This window comes from Urocampus carinirostris, chromosome 13 (assembly GCF_059441175.1).
Source record: "Urocampus carinirostris isolate Australia breed hairy pipefish chromosome 13, RoL_Ucar_1.0, whole genome shotgun sequence".
In the NCBI taxonomy this organism is placed as follows: domain Eukaryota; kingdom Metazoa; phylum Chordata; class Actinopteri; order Syngnathiformes; family Syngnathidae; genus Urocampus; species Urocampus carinirostris.
Genome location: NC_142361.1, coordinates 38,540,421 through 38,557,612, shown reverse-complemented (window position 1 = coordinate 38,557,612; position 17,192 = coordinate 38,540,421). Strand labels below are relative to the sequence as shown.

At 43.4% G+C, this 17,192-nt stretch overlaps 1 protein-coding gene across 2 annotated transcripts; it reads right to left on the bottom strand.

The window, feature by feature from the left end:
• Positions 1-891: 891 nt before the first annotated feature.
• tjap1 (tight junction associated protein 1 (peripheral)) lies at positions 892-16,148 on the bottom strand. Of its 2 annotated transcripts, XM_088351456.1 has the most exons (10): positions 15,865-16,148; positions 9,016-9,159; positions 7,185-7,213; positions 6,923-7,084; positions 6,782-6,848; positions 6,595-6,624; positions 6,341-6,448; positions 6,179-6,262; positions 4,981-5,565; positions 892-3,000 (listed from the first exon to the last, which is right to left on the bottom strand). In XM_088351456.1, the coding sequence occupies exons 2-10, from the start codon at positions 9,130-9,132 to the stop codon at positions 2,566-2,568; spliced, it is 1,617 nt and encodes a 538-aa protein (XP_088207582.1). In that variant the 5' UTR covers positions 9,133-9,159; positions 15,865-16,148; the 3' UTR covers positions 892-2,565. The 2 variants fall into 2 exon arrangements, with proteins under 2 accessions (XP_088207582.1, XP_088207583.1); XM_088351457.1 differs by lacking the exon at positions 6,595-6,624.
• Between the last annotated feature and the right edge of the window lie 1,044 nt (positions 16,149-17,192).

Genomic DNA, 17,192 nt, shown 5'->3' with positions numbered 1-17,192 from the left:
TTGACCCCCGTTGTAAATAATATTGACTAGGTTGTTACTAGTGTCCATAAGGACATCGGTATTTTAGTGATAAGTGGTATGAGATGCCAAAATGTGCAATGTTTTTCACCCAATTTTGCAGATTTGGGATGGACTAGTGGAATTCTATTTGACTAAAAACATGGCAGCACGGCGGAGCAGTGGTTAGCGCAGGTGCGGCACAGTTCTGAGGTCATGGGATCGAACCTCCTGTGTGGCGTTTGCATGTTCTTCCCGTGCTTGCGTGGGTTACCTCCGGGCACTCTGGTTTCCTCCCACATTCCAAAAACATGCATGTCAGGTGAATTGGCCGGTCCAAATTGTCCCGAGGTGTGAATGAGTTGTCCGTCTCTGTGTGCCCTGCGATTGGCTGGCAACCAGTTGAGAGTGTCCCCTGCCCACTGCCCGAAGATGGCTGGGATGGGCTCCAGCACCCCCGCGAGCCTACTGAGGATAAGCGGTGCAGATAATGGATGGATGGATATATACATAAGTGTTGTAAAAACAAATCTGCCAGTATGACAATGGAATTAAAGAAAAATGTGTGTCTTGTGGCGTCGGCGTTTCCTTTATTTGAGCCTCGTCTTTAAGGACTGGACTTAACGGACTCCACTACCCAAAGTCGCAGTGTCCACCAATAAGCCAACTCTACTTTGTAGTTTACAAAAGTAATCGATCTTTCACGAGAGGTTCGGGACATGTCATTTTACTTTATGCATGAGAGTGAAATACATTTTTTCTTTTTTTAGTCAATGGTGTATGTAGTGGTTGACTTGGGAGATGTCGTGAAGTGAAGCAAAGTGTCGAAAGCTATTCTAGACCATTCTCTCCGTTTGTGTTCGACTCATTCAAAAAGCTCAATCAGCCGACAGATCCAAAACAAACACAATCGGGCCTTTATCGATGGATTGCAAAATATACATCGGTTAACAAATCGGTATCAGTCTTGACTGTTACAAATAGCTAACCGGGCCTTTCTCCAAAATGTCCAGCCTGAAACGGAAATCGGACCAAGTCCATCGTGCTCCATTCCGGCTGTCGACGGGAGCAGTCAACATTCACAATCAGGTGGGTAAAAGCAGGAAAATTGACTTTTCCTGCCCTGTTGAGGCTTTTTGCATCCAGGTGGTGGTTTTGGGCACTACAAGTTCCGCAGCAGAAAAATGCAGCGACTGGGTGGCAGAGGTAAGATCTTAAGCCCAAGCCTGACCCGAATTTTGACTTTTCTCCACCTGTCTTTGTCTCTCTGCCTTTCTCATACTCCCTCAAGTGCCTCACTAGATTTTTAAGGAGGCGTTTCTGTTGCGGTTCACGGCCCAATTTCACCCCATCAAAATGACGGACAACCTTAACATTTTCGTGTCACTCCTAAAAGCTTTTGTGACAAAAACAGGCTTTGATTTATATCCGATTATCAATCACCTCTCCTCCTCCCGAGTCCTCACAAATAAAATCTGAAATTTTCGGAATGCTTCGAGTTCGGTCCTGCGACACAAGTTACTGTATATTCCGGACCATAAGGCATGCCCCAAAATACTAAATTGGCCAGAAACCTGAACATGCGACTTACAATCTAATCTGGTGCGCCGTATGCCTGGAATTGGAGAAAATTTGAAATGCGCTACCATATTTGTGCAGTTATTGATCAGTTGATACATTTTAATCTCGTATCACAATTTCATACAATGGTGGCAACAGGGATCGAACCAGAAAGTAAGAGCACCAATCCTGACCATTAAACCGCTAGAGACATGGAGGGTTGTTCACAATTGCATAACAATGAATGCAACGGATATCGAACCCGAAACGTGGCGTGGAGACCGCCACATCTTAATATCACGCCATTTTTGGTTACGATACAACATATGTTCGAGTAGAGAGAATGTCATTTCTTTTTTTCAGTTCAAACTAAGCATTGTAAGTGAAACTCATCTATTAATTTAAGGACCATCAAATTACTTCCCACAATGACGTTCTCTTCATCGATTGCTAAATGACCGAATTACTTCCCACAAAATGCCTTTTTCGTCATTCAGTTTATTATCTCGTGCGCTTCATAATGACTTACTGTACCACGGACGGGATTAATGTGACAATTTTTGCAGCCCAGGCGTCAGCTGTATTTCGTGTGGTCAAGGAGATAGAAAGCGGCACACTTTAGCCTGGATTAGGGTTCGATTCCCGTTGCATTCAATATTATGCAGTCGATATATTTCAATCAATGTGCAAATTCGGCACTTTCATATTTTTTATGTATCCCTTTCCCTAACAGTAGTTTTTAATTCCATGCGCCCTATAGTGAACTTTTGTATTAAAGAAATATAGCAAAAGACTATTTTTGGGGGTGCGCTCTATAATCCGGTGCACCTTAAGGGGTGGATAATTGGTCAGGCTTGGATCAGGTTTGGCTTCAAAACCTGCAGACCTGGGTCAGTCGGGCAGGATCTTTCCAGGCCCGATCTTACCTCTGCTGAGTGGCAGGGAGGCACGAATAGAGTATGGCTGTCTCCTACTCGGGTGGGTCTTGTTATAAGTTTGTCCTGCATGTTACTGCAGTTGCCTGTGCAAGTGATGCACCCCCATTCTTTTGGGGCTCCTGTGAGGGCGTGGCAGGGCCGCAGCGGCAAAGCCCGGGTCGAAGCCCAAGAGGCGGGGCGACACGGCGGACAAATCCCTACGGCCCGGATTGTCCGCTTCCCGGTCTCGGTCTTCCCGGGCCTCGCCCGAGTCGCCGACCGGGTCTTGGGGGAGCGTGTCCCCGTACGGGTCCCCGGCATAGGAACGGGGCTCGGGATCCGTATCTGTGTCCAGGCTGGAGGCGTGGCTAGCGGTAGAGCCCTCCTCGCCGTCCGAGTACGCCGCCCTAGTGGAGGAGGCAGCGCCGGCCGTGGCCGAGGGCGCCAACTTGTCCACGAACAGCCGCTGCCAGTTTCCCAGAAGGTCCTCAGAAGAACTGGCAGAACTGCCTGCCATGCTGGGCGCCTGCAAGGGAGGGTGGGGGACATCAAGTCACTCTTAGACACATTTACAACTGGAAAGATTGGAATGCTGATGTGTTGCAAAATATAAAAAAACAAAACTAATGGCGAAAATAAAAATAAACCAATAAAGAATAAATAAAACAAAAGAAAAAAAAGGAATACATGAATTAAAAGGGCAGTGTTTTTTATTTGACCAATAGATGTCACTGTATTGTCACGCAACTAAAAATGAGTACTAAAAAGCACAAGACATAGCGATAAGATCGGTCCCAAAACAATCCACCCTGATCCTGCCCACAGGTCTAAAGCCCAAACCAGCTCGACCCCGACAAATTGATTTGAGTCACCGTGCCCGAAGCCTACCCAAATTTTCACATTTGTGAGGACTTGGGAGGAGGGAGATGGCTTTTAGAAAATCTCAAAATTATCATGTCAACATAACACTGGACCAAGAAAAGCATCATAAAGCAATAAAGTTCCCAAACTTTTGCAGGCTGGCGCCCCCCTTGGCTCCCCAAGTATTAATTCAAACCAACCATTACTGCTAACTTATTAACACTAACGCTATAACTATTTATTACTCTTATTCTAACATTTCACTTATTACTTGCATAAATAAAAAGTTTTACCTCTAATCAATAATCCAGTTTGGGGGTTGGACACAATTAGACATTTTTAGCTCGAGTCACAGCATTGTTTATTTCTTTGTGCCTTTGCAAACTTTTGTCGTACGGCATGAATGGTGCAAATGCTGCTTTGATGGAGGTTTGTTTACCTCACAGTCCACTTGTAGATGCACCTTCTTTGTCTTTTACTTGCAATCCTTTTTGACATGCCGTGATGATTTTTAAGGTGCTTGTACAAATGACTTGTTTCCTCTTGACATAGCTACTACGCGAAAGTAAATTCTGAAACGGGCGTTCTCGTCTGTTCCACATCCGCTTCGTCAAAAGCAAAACAGGTCCAAACAAGTGATGTACCGCCCTTTTTCGGTGCTAGCTTCAATTCCTTCTCGTTTGTTGACTCTGGGACTATGTTTACGGAGTCTGCCATGACACTCAATGAGCTCACACGGTGGGTGTGGCATAGTGTGGTGCTTGCGAACTTTGAATCGCGTTTATTAGCTCGTGCTATTATTAAAACATGCCTCTGATTGGTCGGCGCGTTTAAAACTCGAACAGTAACGATTTTGGTTGGCCAACACACTACAAAACCTTGAAGAAACCGCAATGCTTTGCGGTTTCACAACCGCACTGCGTCACATCGCGATGTCGATTCGATTTCGGTTAATCTTGCAGCCCTAACGTTTTGTATACAAATCGTCAAACAAACGTTCAAACTTCTGACTTCGGACTACAACCCCCTCCCACCCTCTTTTTCCTCCCTGCCCCTCCATATCTTTTCAATGCCCACTTTGGTAACCACTGTGTTAAAAGGAAAGTAAAGGCATTTTCTCGTCACATTTTTGTTTTCCACTAATGTCCACTTGACAGTGACAAAATATCATCTGGAGTAAAAAAGTGGTGTCCTCCAATATTATCCACCCCTTTTTGGAATCAGTAATGCAATACAGCAGCCACATTATTTTTGAAATAATAATTTTACAGCACAGATGTCATTTGCAAAAACGAAAAAAAGTACAGTATGCTTGAGCCAGTAAATTGGCTTTATTTTTTGGTTTCAATGTATAGGGAAATTCACTTTTCCAGCAGCTCCCGTGTTATTTTCGATTGTTCTCAGCTCAGGGATGCTGCTGGAAAAGTGAATTTCCCTTCGGGGATGAATAAAGTATCTATCTATCTATCTATCTATCTAATTCTGGATTTAATGAAGGCTATCCATTTTGTGGATTTTTTGGATGCAACCCCAGCGAAAATGAGGGATTACTGTATGTATAAAAACAATTGGGAAGAAATAAAACAAAAAAAACAAAAAAAAGAGGAAAGAAAAAGAAAAATGTTGAAAATAGACAAGTACTAACCTGTGGCGGGCTGCTGAAAGGGCTGGACTGGCTGGAGGGCGTGTCCGCAGCAGCAACATCAGCACCGCGCTGAAGTGAGGAGGCGGGGCTAGCCGGCTGGTCTCCGTGCAGGCCCAGCGAAATGGCCTGCCGGGTAGCGTAGGTGCAATTCGGCAGCGGCCCGTTCTTGGGGATCTTCACTTTATCGTCCGTTGAGAACTCGATCACCTTCCTCCCGGGACACAGCGGGTTGGGCGGCGGCGGCACCGGGTAGGGGTCCAGTTTAGGGAAAGCCGGCACGGCGAGCGGATCCTCTCCCGCGTCCGTTCCGTCGAGGGCCGAGACGTCTCCGACGGTTCGTCCTTCTGCCGTCATGTCCACGTGCACAAAAACGTCCTCGGCGGCCGGCCAGCCGCGACTGCTGGATTGCGCCGAATTGAGCAACAGTGGCTCGGGTTTTTCCAGGATGCGAGCGATCACGGAGGTGGGGACCACGTCGGAAGGAGTCAGGCTCAGCGTGTCGGGGTCCTGGCTGCAGGGGCCAGGCTCTTCCAGCCCGCCGCTTTTCATGTGTTTCTTCAACATGTCCTGGAGTTCGCACGGGAGCTGCGGGGTAGAAAACCCAACATTTTGTAAGGATTTACGCAACTTACTTAAGCACGGGGCCAACATTGGGGTACTATCTAAAGCGTGCCATCTAAAGCGAGATGTCATTCGTTTTACTTCCACTGAAAAATAGTTGACATTTAATTTGGGCAGGTGAAGAAAAATGAATGATAGGGAACATGAGTCATCTTTTACATTCATATAAATAACCCCATCTAGAAGAATCCGAAGAGCAGGGTGCCGAAAGAGCAACAATACGGTCAGATTTTCATCAAAAGCATAAAATCGCCCAGAAGCGTGGGCATGTTTATATTTACCAACAAAGTAAAACTAAATACAGTTAGGGCGTTGGCAGTGTCAAGCACAAAGTACGAGGGCGCTGAATTTCTCTTCATGGGGATATTCTCCCTAATGTGTATAAACACTTGCATCCAACTAAATTCAGGGAGTTAGTTTGTATGCCCATATTTGGTTTTGTGTCACCAGGAGAGAATAGTAGGCAGCACGTGGGCGTGGCTCTTACAGGACCAACAAAATCATGTTGGAAAACGCACTTCTATTTATTTTCTTATGCGGCCGTTTCAAAACAGTTTAAGACTTGATATCGACTTACGTCTGCAAACTTGTGGTTACGGAAATGCGACTTGTTGCATTTGAGCAGCTGCACGGCCAAGTTGCAGTCCAGTCGGTAACGTTCCTGACACACAAAAGCACACATGAGTGGCTTCAGTTGCCAGATAGTGTTAGCATTAGCGTTAATCATCTGCAGTCTCACGTTCAGCTCTTCCAAACGATCGATGGCGTTCTTGGCCTCCAGCAGTTTATTGGTCAGCTCCACCATCTCCCGGTCCATTGTCTTCTTGTCCCGCTCCACTGTCCGCAGCTGTGGAAGGGTCCAAGAAGGTGAGTTAGGTGTCGGCCGATCGGGACAAAAAGACAGGTCAGACGAGGAAGAGGAGGGTCACGAACACCACGAGGGTCACGGGGGGGAAGGAGGGAGGGAGGAAGCAAGATGAATGAAAACCCAACTGCATGGACCCAGGTCTGACTGACGGCAGCCTGATGAAGATGAGGATGAAGATCCACAATCACAGAGAGCAGCGTGAAAAAAAAAAAGTGCCAGCGGGGAAAAAAGTGATGAAGCTGTGCAGTGTATTTCATTTCTCAGCATAGATTCAAAATACAGCCCCCCAAAAAAGAAGCTTAAAAGCCTTACTAGAGCATGAAGTTTCTCTTCCAAGTCTTGATTGGTCCTCTGAGACGCTGTGTAGCTGTTCTGGAGTCTGCGAAGGTCCCAGCCAATGTTGACACATACAAGATCCAAGAAGAAATAAAACAAGAAAAAAAAAGGACTCACCGGCGAAACTTGTCCCTCATCTTGTCCAGATCGTCTCGGGTGCGGCTAAGCTCGGCCTCCATGTAGTGGCGACTGCCGTCAAACTCTGCCTCCATTGCTTCCATTTTCTGGTTGGAGAGAGACAGGCGTCGACGCAGATCTTCATTTTGCTGTTGGAGGTTCCTAGTGAAACAATTGTCGGTGGTTTTCCAAGTGAGGATGAGTTTTTTTCTAAAGAATGATCATTATGATGATATATTGAAAAAGCAGAAGGTGCGCTCACCTGATTCGCTCAGAGTCGGACAAAACCTCCTAAAAGAAAAACAGAATGGAGTTCAGAAACAATCATAAGTGGAGATCATTTGTAAAGGACACCACAGCTTTTTCTTGGAAAATACTCAAAATATTGATACAAAACAATGCTATTGGGCAGAAAACAAAGGTAATACCAGGAAAAATGTACCCGATAATTTATCACTTGTTGCCGCACTGAAAAATTCAATTAGCCGACACTACGAGTCAGCAAGATTCCAAGCATTTGTGTGAAATGATTTGAGTGTGTATATGTTAATGCCAGTTTGAAAGTGAGGTGCGTCCTTAGAAAACGTGAACCTGCAATTATGACTTTATACCAGTAGATGGCAGTGAAATATTTCTTAGACACGCTCGAATAAACTTTTTTTTAAAAAAAGGTTTTTTTTTTCGCCCCCCAACAGGTCTGATAAAAGAAAAACAGATAGGTGCAATGGAAAATAAAGCATAAGGGCTCTTTAAACTCTGTTGGGCATTGTTAACACATCCTTTATAGAGAAAATATTTAACTTTCAACTTTTTAAGGATACCTCAAACTATGCGCCTTAACTTTAATTACTATTAACTGCTGCACTACTTGATTGATATTGACAGCTGTGGACCGAATCCGCAAAGGAGCGTCTTAATCATAGGATACGTGCTACTACTTTTCTCTAATTCTGCCAAGACCACAATCTTACTCCAGAAGGACAGTGGGAATTTTGGTCATCCATTTATGCGTGTCACTAAACAGATGAGGCATTTGGACACTGAAGGCAGTTATAGTCACTCTTGCCGTTTACCCGTGCTTCATGGAATTTATTCTCTTTGACATTCAGAGCACTTGGTAGAAATCGCTATGCCTTGTTTAAATTTAATGGTCGGATTTCCTGGTTGGCACAGGTCATAAGCCAGCTGGTCGGCACTGGCTGAAGCGAACCACCGAGGCGCGCTGTGCTGCTGGATGGGGCTCACAGTTGGAAGAGTTCCGCGGGTAGGGCCCAGGGAGGAAGAAAGAACAGACCTCACCTTATTAAAGCTTTTGTTTTTAAAATGTAGGAAATAAGTAGCGGCTTGTAGTCAAGAATTTACAGTAATAGGTTTGTTTAGTTTTGACGTGGGGTATCCAGTCCCCATCAGGGTCCAACCCCATGCAAAGTATCTGGAGAAGCCGCCAACATGAGGAAGCCCAGACCTACCTTTACACGAGACACAATATCCGCTTTAGTACGAGCAAGTGCATCTTTTCCTCTTTCGTTGACCTCAGGCGGTTTTTCTACATGCTCCGCCCCCTCGGAGCGCCGCAGGGCGGTCGCCCACGCGTCCCAACGCCGCCTACGCTCGGCATAGTCGGCGTCAGGTGTCCGAGGCTCGGGGCGCCTTTGAGAGGGCTCCCCACTGAGCTGCTGGAGGTGAGCGGGGCTCAGAACACGGCAGGTGATTTCATCCACAAAGCGGGAGAAGCGGGCTTTTTCGTCCAGTAGTTGCATATGACGTGATCCATATTTTGAGGTCGGCCTAGAATAACGTGCCGTTCTTCTAGGGATGGTAGAAGGTTCAGGATAATCTGCCCATGTGGACTTCCTGCTGCTGGGGTAGGCACACATCTGTGTTGCCAATTCGCCATTCTTTAAGATGCTTTTAGGGGGATTGGTGGATGTTCTTTGGTCCTCTACCGGACGTCTGCTGACACGGTGGCGGCGGGCACGGAAATGGTGGGCCGAGGGTTCCCCAGCACGGATGGCAAATTCCACGCCAGACAGACTGGAGGACCGCCGGACGGACGGCGGATGAAGACTAACGCTCAACAACTGTTGCTTTACCTGACAGTCATCCGGCGCTTGCGGCGTGGGTGAGGCGGTTGCCGTGGCGTGGCGCGCTTCTCGGTGCTGTGGCGGAGCTTTGCGGTACGGCTTCCTTGACGGTGCCGCGCTGCTCATCCTGGCTTCGTGATCTCCCTGCGGAGGCTACCAGAAAAATAAAACAGTCAGACCAGAGGCCAGGGACCGCAAAAGCGCCAACCGCCTGCCGCAAACGCCGGTGCCGCCGACGCAAATGGTGAACTTGCTTGCCGGTGCCCGTCACGGTTCATCGATGACTCGTGTGCGAGCGTGCATGTGCGCCTCGGGCAACGCATTGATCTGCACATGTTTCCACAGTAGGAAGTAGAGCAAAATTGATCGCAAAGAGGCACACCTTAGGGCCGAGGCTGCAGATTCGTGTTGGGCACGAAACGTTAGTACAGTGATACCTCAGAACTGGAACGAATCTATTCAAACGAATTGGTATTTGACCCAAAAAAATTGAGTATTTTTTGTTCTGGCATGAGATCCAAAAATTAGAACTCAAACACACAAACACAGCTGAAAGAGAAGTGCAACCGTCCTGGCTACTCTTGCTTGGTCGGGTAGCTTAGTTTCAAGAGAGGTCAGTCCGATAACACGTGCTGAGAATTGATCGTAAATGATTGTATATTTATTGCCTTTTTTCCTCCAATAATAACGGGGGCAAACAAACTTACTAATAAAGGTAAGAAAAAAAGAGGAAAACACTAAAAGAGATGAAGAAGCAAATGATTGCGAAACACAAGAATGGCAAACTAGAGTCTGCAATTGAAGTGCAAGTATATGCTTTCAAATTACTTTTTATATTTTGATCTCAATTACGTTGTGTCTTTATCATATATACATTAACACATTTATGGTAGTTAAGGTACAGGTTTCATTAATATTTGAGGAATTTTGGAATCTGTAGGATCGTATAGAAATAAATACCATAACATCATGCAGAAAAATGTATTTGGTACTCCCAACAATTGTGTTTAAACACTAATACAGAAAGGATTATGGTCAACTCAAGAGGTGCAGTGCATACTGTACAATGTGATACTTAAAATTTTGGGACAAAATAGTTTGAACTCAGTGAAGTCATATGTCATATGTCCCTGCTCGTCAGATCTCTGAAGTGCGGAAAGATGCTTTACACCAAAAATCAATGGCGACCAAATAATGAAGGGGCTATATCCGAGTCAGACTGGGAGGCTTCTCCTGCTACTGGTAACCATGAAAACCAGTACTATCTCTTCCATGTGTTGGAGCAAAACTGTTACCCAAAAAGTGGCCTGGAGAGAGATTGGCACCACCAGGCTATACTTGCCCAAGACACACCACAGGAAGTGGCACCATGATGACCATGGTGTCACGGTACTCAACATTAGGTTGGATCCGATAATTAACAGAGAGCAAGTAAAGGGATTTTGGCATAGGAATAAAATGAAGCGGGAGTAGAATAGAATAGAATATACCTTTATTGTCTTTGTTACAAAATGGGTTAACATATTGTACTTTCCTTTCCTTTATCTTGCTATCACTATAGCTTTGTCCTCCGTAGTCTCATTTGAAAATGTATCGATTACCAAACACTTTGTGCTATTATCTGCTAAAAGCAAAATATTCAGCCCTTCCACCAAACCCAAGAGAACTAACAGGATTTGGCTGGAACGTGGACTTTACTTCCCTACCTACGGCATCATGGTGTGGGATGCTGGAAGCAGTAAAAAAGGAGAATCTTACAGGGGTTCATCAATCAAAGGCTGCTCTCTGCCCAGTCTGGAGAACATTGCCAGCTTGTGATACTGCATTTAGCTACAAGGCCCTTAAATCAGACACTAAAAGGCCCAGAGACAGTTTCCTTCTCAGAGCAATTGCACTACTTTTCATTGCACTTTGTTCTGATGCACCAACAACTTACGCCGGTTTCCATGCACTACCTTGTAAATATTTTTGCCTAATTATCCTAAAATTCTTTTTCACCTATTTTTCCATTTGAGTCTGTATTATGTGTTTATTCTGGAGTGCTAGGTCTAATAGTGTTGTAAACATTGTTTACTATGTAGTTATCAATGACAGAAAAGACCATTCCAATTCTAATTCCAGTTGGATCCGATAATTGACAAGGAGCCGGTGAAGGGATTTTTATCACGGGAATGATGAGAACTCTTTGGGAAAATAAACTGGGAGTACTACCCTGAATTTTACTACCCAATTGTTTTAGGTGATCAAGAAACATACAAATGAGACTGCAGAGGACAAACACTTGTGCTGCCCCTTGCTAAAGACAGAAGATTAAGTGTCCCTCCCACCCAAAAAGTACAAAGTTGTGGCTAGAATGTAGATTGTATACAAAACGTGTATGCAATCATGTACATTGGGTCTTTGAGGAAATGTCAGGTGTCATATTGCAGATCATAGCGTACAAATGAAAATAATTTACCGCATTTTTAGGACTGAAAGGTGCATCAGGTTTTCATATTTTGCACTAGCAACCCCTGAAAGAAGAATTTTCCCTACGATGAAGGCGAAAGAGCCCCCTTTAACTCTTATGTTGTGTACCGGTCTGCAGTAACCCAATTCAAGTAGGGCTGCAATAACTAATCGATAAAATTGATGATTGAATGCGTTGGCAACTAATTATATCATCGATTCGTTGTATCAAGTGATTTACAAGCCAATAAGTACGTTAAATCGATGGAAGTCCACTTCGGACTGACAGAGGGCGCCAAGACCGTTTAAAAAACATTGTTACATTTTAAAAATCCTAAATATTGAACACAGCATCATTTATCAGTAGCCTAGATGGTAGTGTGCCCGCTTTGAGACTGGGAGGTCGCTGGTTCGCGCCTCGACCGAGACATACCTAATTGGTATAATGGCGGCGCCCTCTGGCTGCGGCTGCATCGACTCGCTACAACGGGTCAGGTGTATCGACATTTCGTTCTGTGTACATTGTTACAAAGAATGACAATACAAAGGAAATTATTATTATTATTATTATTATTATTATTTAACAACAAAATTGGCATAAAGGTTTCAACTTTGTAGTGTTTGACTGTTTCATCACGAAACAAAGTGAACAATTTTCAACGGAACAGACAGTGCTACGGAAATACAGAGGAAAAAAAAAGTCTGAAAATGAGTAAATACAAGTCAATATAAAAATTATAAGAAACGTTTAACTCTACCCAAGGGGAAAACTCGTGAGCATATATCAATCATTTTCATATTGGGAATGTTTATCATATACCAAAATTACACCCCCCCCCCAAATAATTGTTGACAAAATTGGGTTTGACAAGTGTGTTTACATTTTGGATTGGATTAAAAAAAAACAATTCTACACATAAATTAAATGATCCTTTTTAGTGTGATAAGTGCAAATATAATATGATCTTTGGATAAGGTGGTAGGAAAAGAGTATCTTACATACAGTATTTTCAGGTGTACGGCATACATTTCTGGGTATGTTTGTTTATTGTCAAGTAAATTGACAAAAAACTTAGTGTGGTTTTGCTTTATTTGTTTTCTCATGTTTGTTTCATTCATTCATTCAAACACTTGCATTTATATTACAGGATAATTTGTTGTTTTGTGCACTATTATTTCTATCAGTCCAATACTCCAACATTTAAATAAAGAGGAGGAAATGAGAAGTGTTCTTAAGAAATCCAAAATAATCTAAAAATGTTTTTATAATAATCGACGATTTATCAATTATGAAAAAAATCGTTAGTTACATTTTATAAGCTTAGGGCTGTAACCAACTCAGACCATAAATCAAAATACAATGGGAGTATATAGTTATAGATGCATATTATGTTAGGCTGTTGTATTAACTAGAATGAATCTCTAAGTTGGTCAGGTCAACGCAACATGGGGGTTACATCGATAAATTGGCCTAATGTAATAAGACTGTATTTGTATGTTTTTTGTGTCTAGATGTTAGTAGACAAGTTGGTTCTTAAAACAGATTTTTTATTCCTGCTAAATTTTTATCATAACGTTTTATACAGTCAAAGTCTCCAACATTATCCCTTTGGGTAGCACAATAACTGTACGCTTAAGTGAAAGAGTTTTATGTTAGACCATGACAGAATTCTGTTTGGACCAATTATGTCAGTTGGATAATGAAAATAAACAGGAAGACAAAACAGTCCCATGATTGCCTTTCTAAGCTTAAAAGTTCACTGTTTAAGTCAATTAATGTTTATTTGTATAGCTCTAAATCACAAAGAGTCTAAAAGGGCTGCACAGACCACAGACGATTGCAAAACACAGACTATTATGACACCATCCCCTGATCTAAAACCTACATGAGGGCAAGGAAAAACTCAAAAACCTCAACATGAGGAAAATGAAGAAACCATGATAAGGTACCGCACGTGAGGTCATCCCGCTTCCAGGATGACCAGGCTGCAGTGGATGTTGCAATAAAAGATAATACACAGATATTGTCAAAATAAAATATAGGTTATTCATATGCTATAGAATAGAAGTGTGTTTTAAGCCTAGATTTAAACATTTCCACTGAGGTTGCAGATTGAATCTCAGGGGAAAGAGCATTCCACAGGACTGGGGACCGAATGGAGAACACTCTCGAACCTGCGGATTTCTTCTTGGCTCTTGGGATCACGAGTAGACCAGCGTTTTCAGAGCGAAGGCTCCAATTTGCAAATCAACTACGTTAAGGGTCTATAAGTCAAATGGACAGAGGGCCAAATAAAAATGTAATGCTCTTCTTTCTAAATGTCAATCTGCAACCTCAATGGAAAAGTTGAAATCTAGGCTTAAAACACACTTTTATTTGCAAGTGATTTGAAGAATCTTATACATTTGACTATAAAGGATTTTATACGATTGAATACATGTTACATTTATTGAGTGCAATGAAGATTCTCACTGAGTGGGCTTAAGTTCAATGACAGGTCACACTGATCCGTCTAGTTCTGTTGATAACAGGACTCTGACGGAGGGCGGCAGGCATTGTTTTGAGAAACGCTCTCCGTTGTTTTGAGGAACCACAGACATCGGGACGCTCGTCTCAGAGATTGTGAAGCTCACGTTGGGCTTCATTGGGACGCACATGGGAGGAGCCATCACACCATCTTGCGGAAAGACGTGGGCCGAGAGAAAAAGCTAGAGGACTTCAGATAAGGCTTCACACAGACTAATCCGGCTGTATCCGAAGGAGTTCACTTAATTCACTTGTTAATGAAATTAAATCTGCCCCCGAGTGAAAATGTCGGCTTTTCTCGTTCATCTTTTCCATCAAGAAACGAGCGTGCATTGTTGGGTGAATGTAGGTTGTGTTTGGTTAATGGAGTCAGGAAACTAATTCTAACATTTTGGTAAACAATACATTTTAATATTTAATTCCCAACAGTATGAATGATGTTGAACTCAGGAAGCTGTCAACCAGACATTCTGTTATAACCTCCATTTAATGTAAATTATGTCTGTATTGTCTGTACGAGTGATCCCTCTAAGCTGCGCGCGTGCGCAATTGCACACTGCTCGCACATTCTCGGGGCACAAGAAAATCTAGCCAGCGCACAAAAATGAGGGCTCAAAATTAATAATTAAGAATCAACTTACGTCAAAGTTACAGCGCATGAAGGTAAAAATACACGGTTCCCCTGACGTTGTGTCCTAAATGCGGTATTTTGTAGTCGAGTCGAAGGAGAACCAAGTTGAGTTTGTCGGGGAACCAGCTTCTTCGGCACGGCTCACTAAAAGGAACCGGCTCTTTCGGGTCCTAAACGGCTCTTCAGGTTGTTTTTGCTTCTTTAATCCCAACATCACCAAATATTATGTAAAATTATGCACAAAATGACTTAAAGGAAGGGGGGAATAGAACAAAAAAGAAAAAATACCAAAATGAAAAAGTAGTGAAAAGCTGAGAAAAAAAAGGAAGAGAAAAAAGAAGGAAAAATTTAGAACAAAGCCAGAAAAAAAGAAAAGAAAGAAATGTAGGAAAAAAATAAACAGAGAACAAAAAGAAAAAAGTAACAGCTCGGAAAAAATAAACACAATGAGATTTTTGTTTAAAGGAATTGAAAGAAATAGAAAAAAAAAAAACACGGAAAAAAGAAGAAAAAGTTTGTGTTGCATTCAAATAATTTCCAATGATATCAAGTGAATCTTGTTGCCAACATCTTACTTCCACTCAAAAATGTGATTAAGTACAGTTCTGTATCTTACAACAGACTCAATAAGCCCCCAAAAATGTTAATATAATGTGACAAAATATATCAGGAAATATAAAGAAATGGATATCTTGTGAAAGAATTGTAAGAACAAACGACGTTTGTAGGCCGTACAACCTTTGCAATAATACATGAGTCAATTCATTCAAAAGAGAAAAATCATTTTGCATTGCCGGAAACTCAGCAAAATGTAACTTGATGTCAAGTTTTGGACATGTTTGATCATTAATTATCTTGCCACACTTGGGATTATGGTTGCTCACTGTTGTTTCAAGCGCTGCTCACAGACTTTGTGTGAACGCTCAGACCCCTGGAAAATTACAGGGAACATTGGTCTGTACAGCACTTTGGGATGTCTCGTGATCAAGGGCTATACAATTTGACTTGACTGAGCGCCTGTTTCCAAGCTTGCTGCCATGGCAACCGCAACAGTACCGGCCATAATGTGCCTTCGAAGTTAGAGCGCCACCTACAGTCCTTGACCAAAGAGGCTGGCCGGCCGAAGTCCGACATGGCCTGGCCGGACCGCAGAGGCGCGTCAAGGCCCCCACTCCGAACCGCGTACTCACATAAGCTAGCCGCTAAGGTTGGGGATTTCAATGCTAACCGCGCCCATATTGATCCCACTCACCTCGGCGTCAGGCCGGTCGGCCTGCCGGCCCAAAAGTTTGGTGTCGGCGGCGTCCTTCCTCGGAGAAGCGGGTGGTGTGCTGCCTTTCTTCCACTGCGGCTTGAAACCAGGAGAAAGGCAACGCAGGCTCGGCAGCGGGCGGTCTCACCGAGCGGGGCGACTTGGCAGCGGCGAGTTGAGTAGTGAAGGCCGCTCGACGGAAATTAATCGGGCAAAGTTGACGGGGAGGTTTTTAGTAGAACCGTCGCCATCTTGGCCCGCGGGGCACTATGGGTAATCCTCCTCGGAATTCCACCTCCGCCCGACGCGCTGTATGACGTCACGCCCAACGACGAACTTTTTAAAAATAATTTTATTTTTAAATTAGTAGAGATTGACAAGATACCATGCAATTTTAAACATGTTAAAAAAAAACTTATTTCTAATTATTACGGAAACATTTGATTAAAAAACACCTAACTCTATATGGAACATAATTCCTTTCCAAACTGGGTGGCAAACAATAGCTTGTAATTACAATATTAATAAAGTCTCGATCAAAATGTCTCCCTTCCACAAACAAGCTTTACTATATTGATCTCTGGTTTTCAAACACTTTTTTTCTCCCCATAAATACTGCATATTGTTGGATTTCTAACTATAAAAATGTACCAAACGTTTACCAAATTGTTCAAATTAGTTGCAAATTATCTGACTCCATTAAACAAACATAACCTTTGTCCACCCAACAATGCATGCTCGTTTCTTTTCGGGAAAATATGGGCAAGAGACTGGCATTTCCACACGGGGGCATAATAGACATTTCGTTCTGTATACACGTGTATAAGAATGACAATAAAGTATATCTGAATCTGAATTTTTATGTAACATTCTCTTTCCCCTGGCATGTTGTATTTTATTGTTTTGTTTTGTTTGTAATATTTGTCTTTATTGGTATTTTAATTAGGGCAGCACAGCGGCACAGTGGTTAGCAAGTGTGCGGCACAGTTCTGAGGTCATGAGATCAGACATCCTGTGCAGAGTTTGCATGTTCTCCCCGTGCTTGCGTGGGTTTCCTCCGGGCACTCCGGTTTCCTTCCACATTAAAAAAAAACATGCATGTCAGGTCAAATTGTCCCTAGGTGTGAAAGAGCGAGCAAATTTTCTGTCCCTCCTTGCCCAGCAACTGGCTGGCAACCAGTTCAGAGTGGTCCCTGCCCACTGCCTGAAGATAGCTGGGATGGGCTCCAGCACCCCGCGACCCTACTGAGGATAAGCGGTGCGGATAATGGATCGATACTATTTCAATTGGCTGTACAATTTGAATGCACCGTTGACGCAAAACTGTG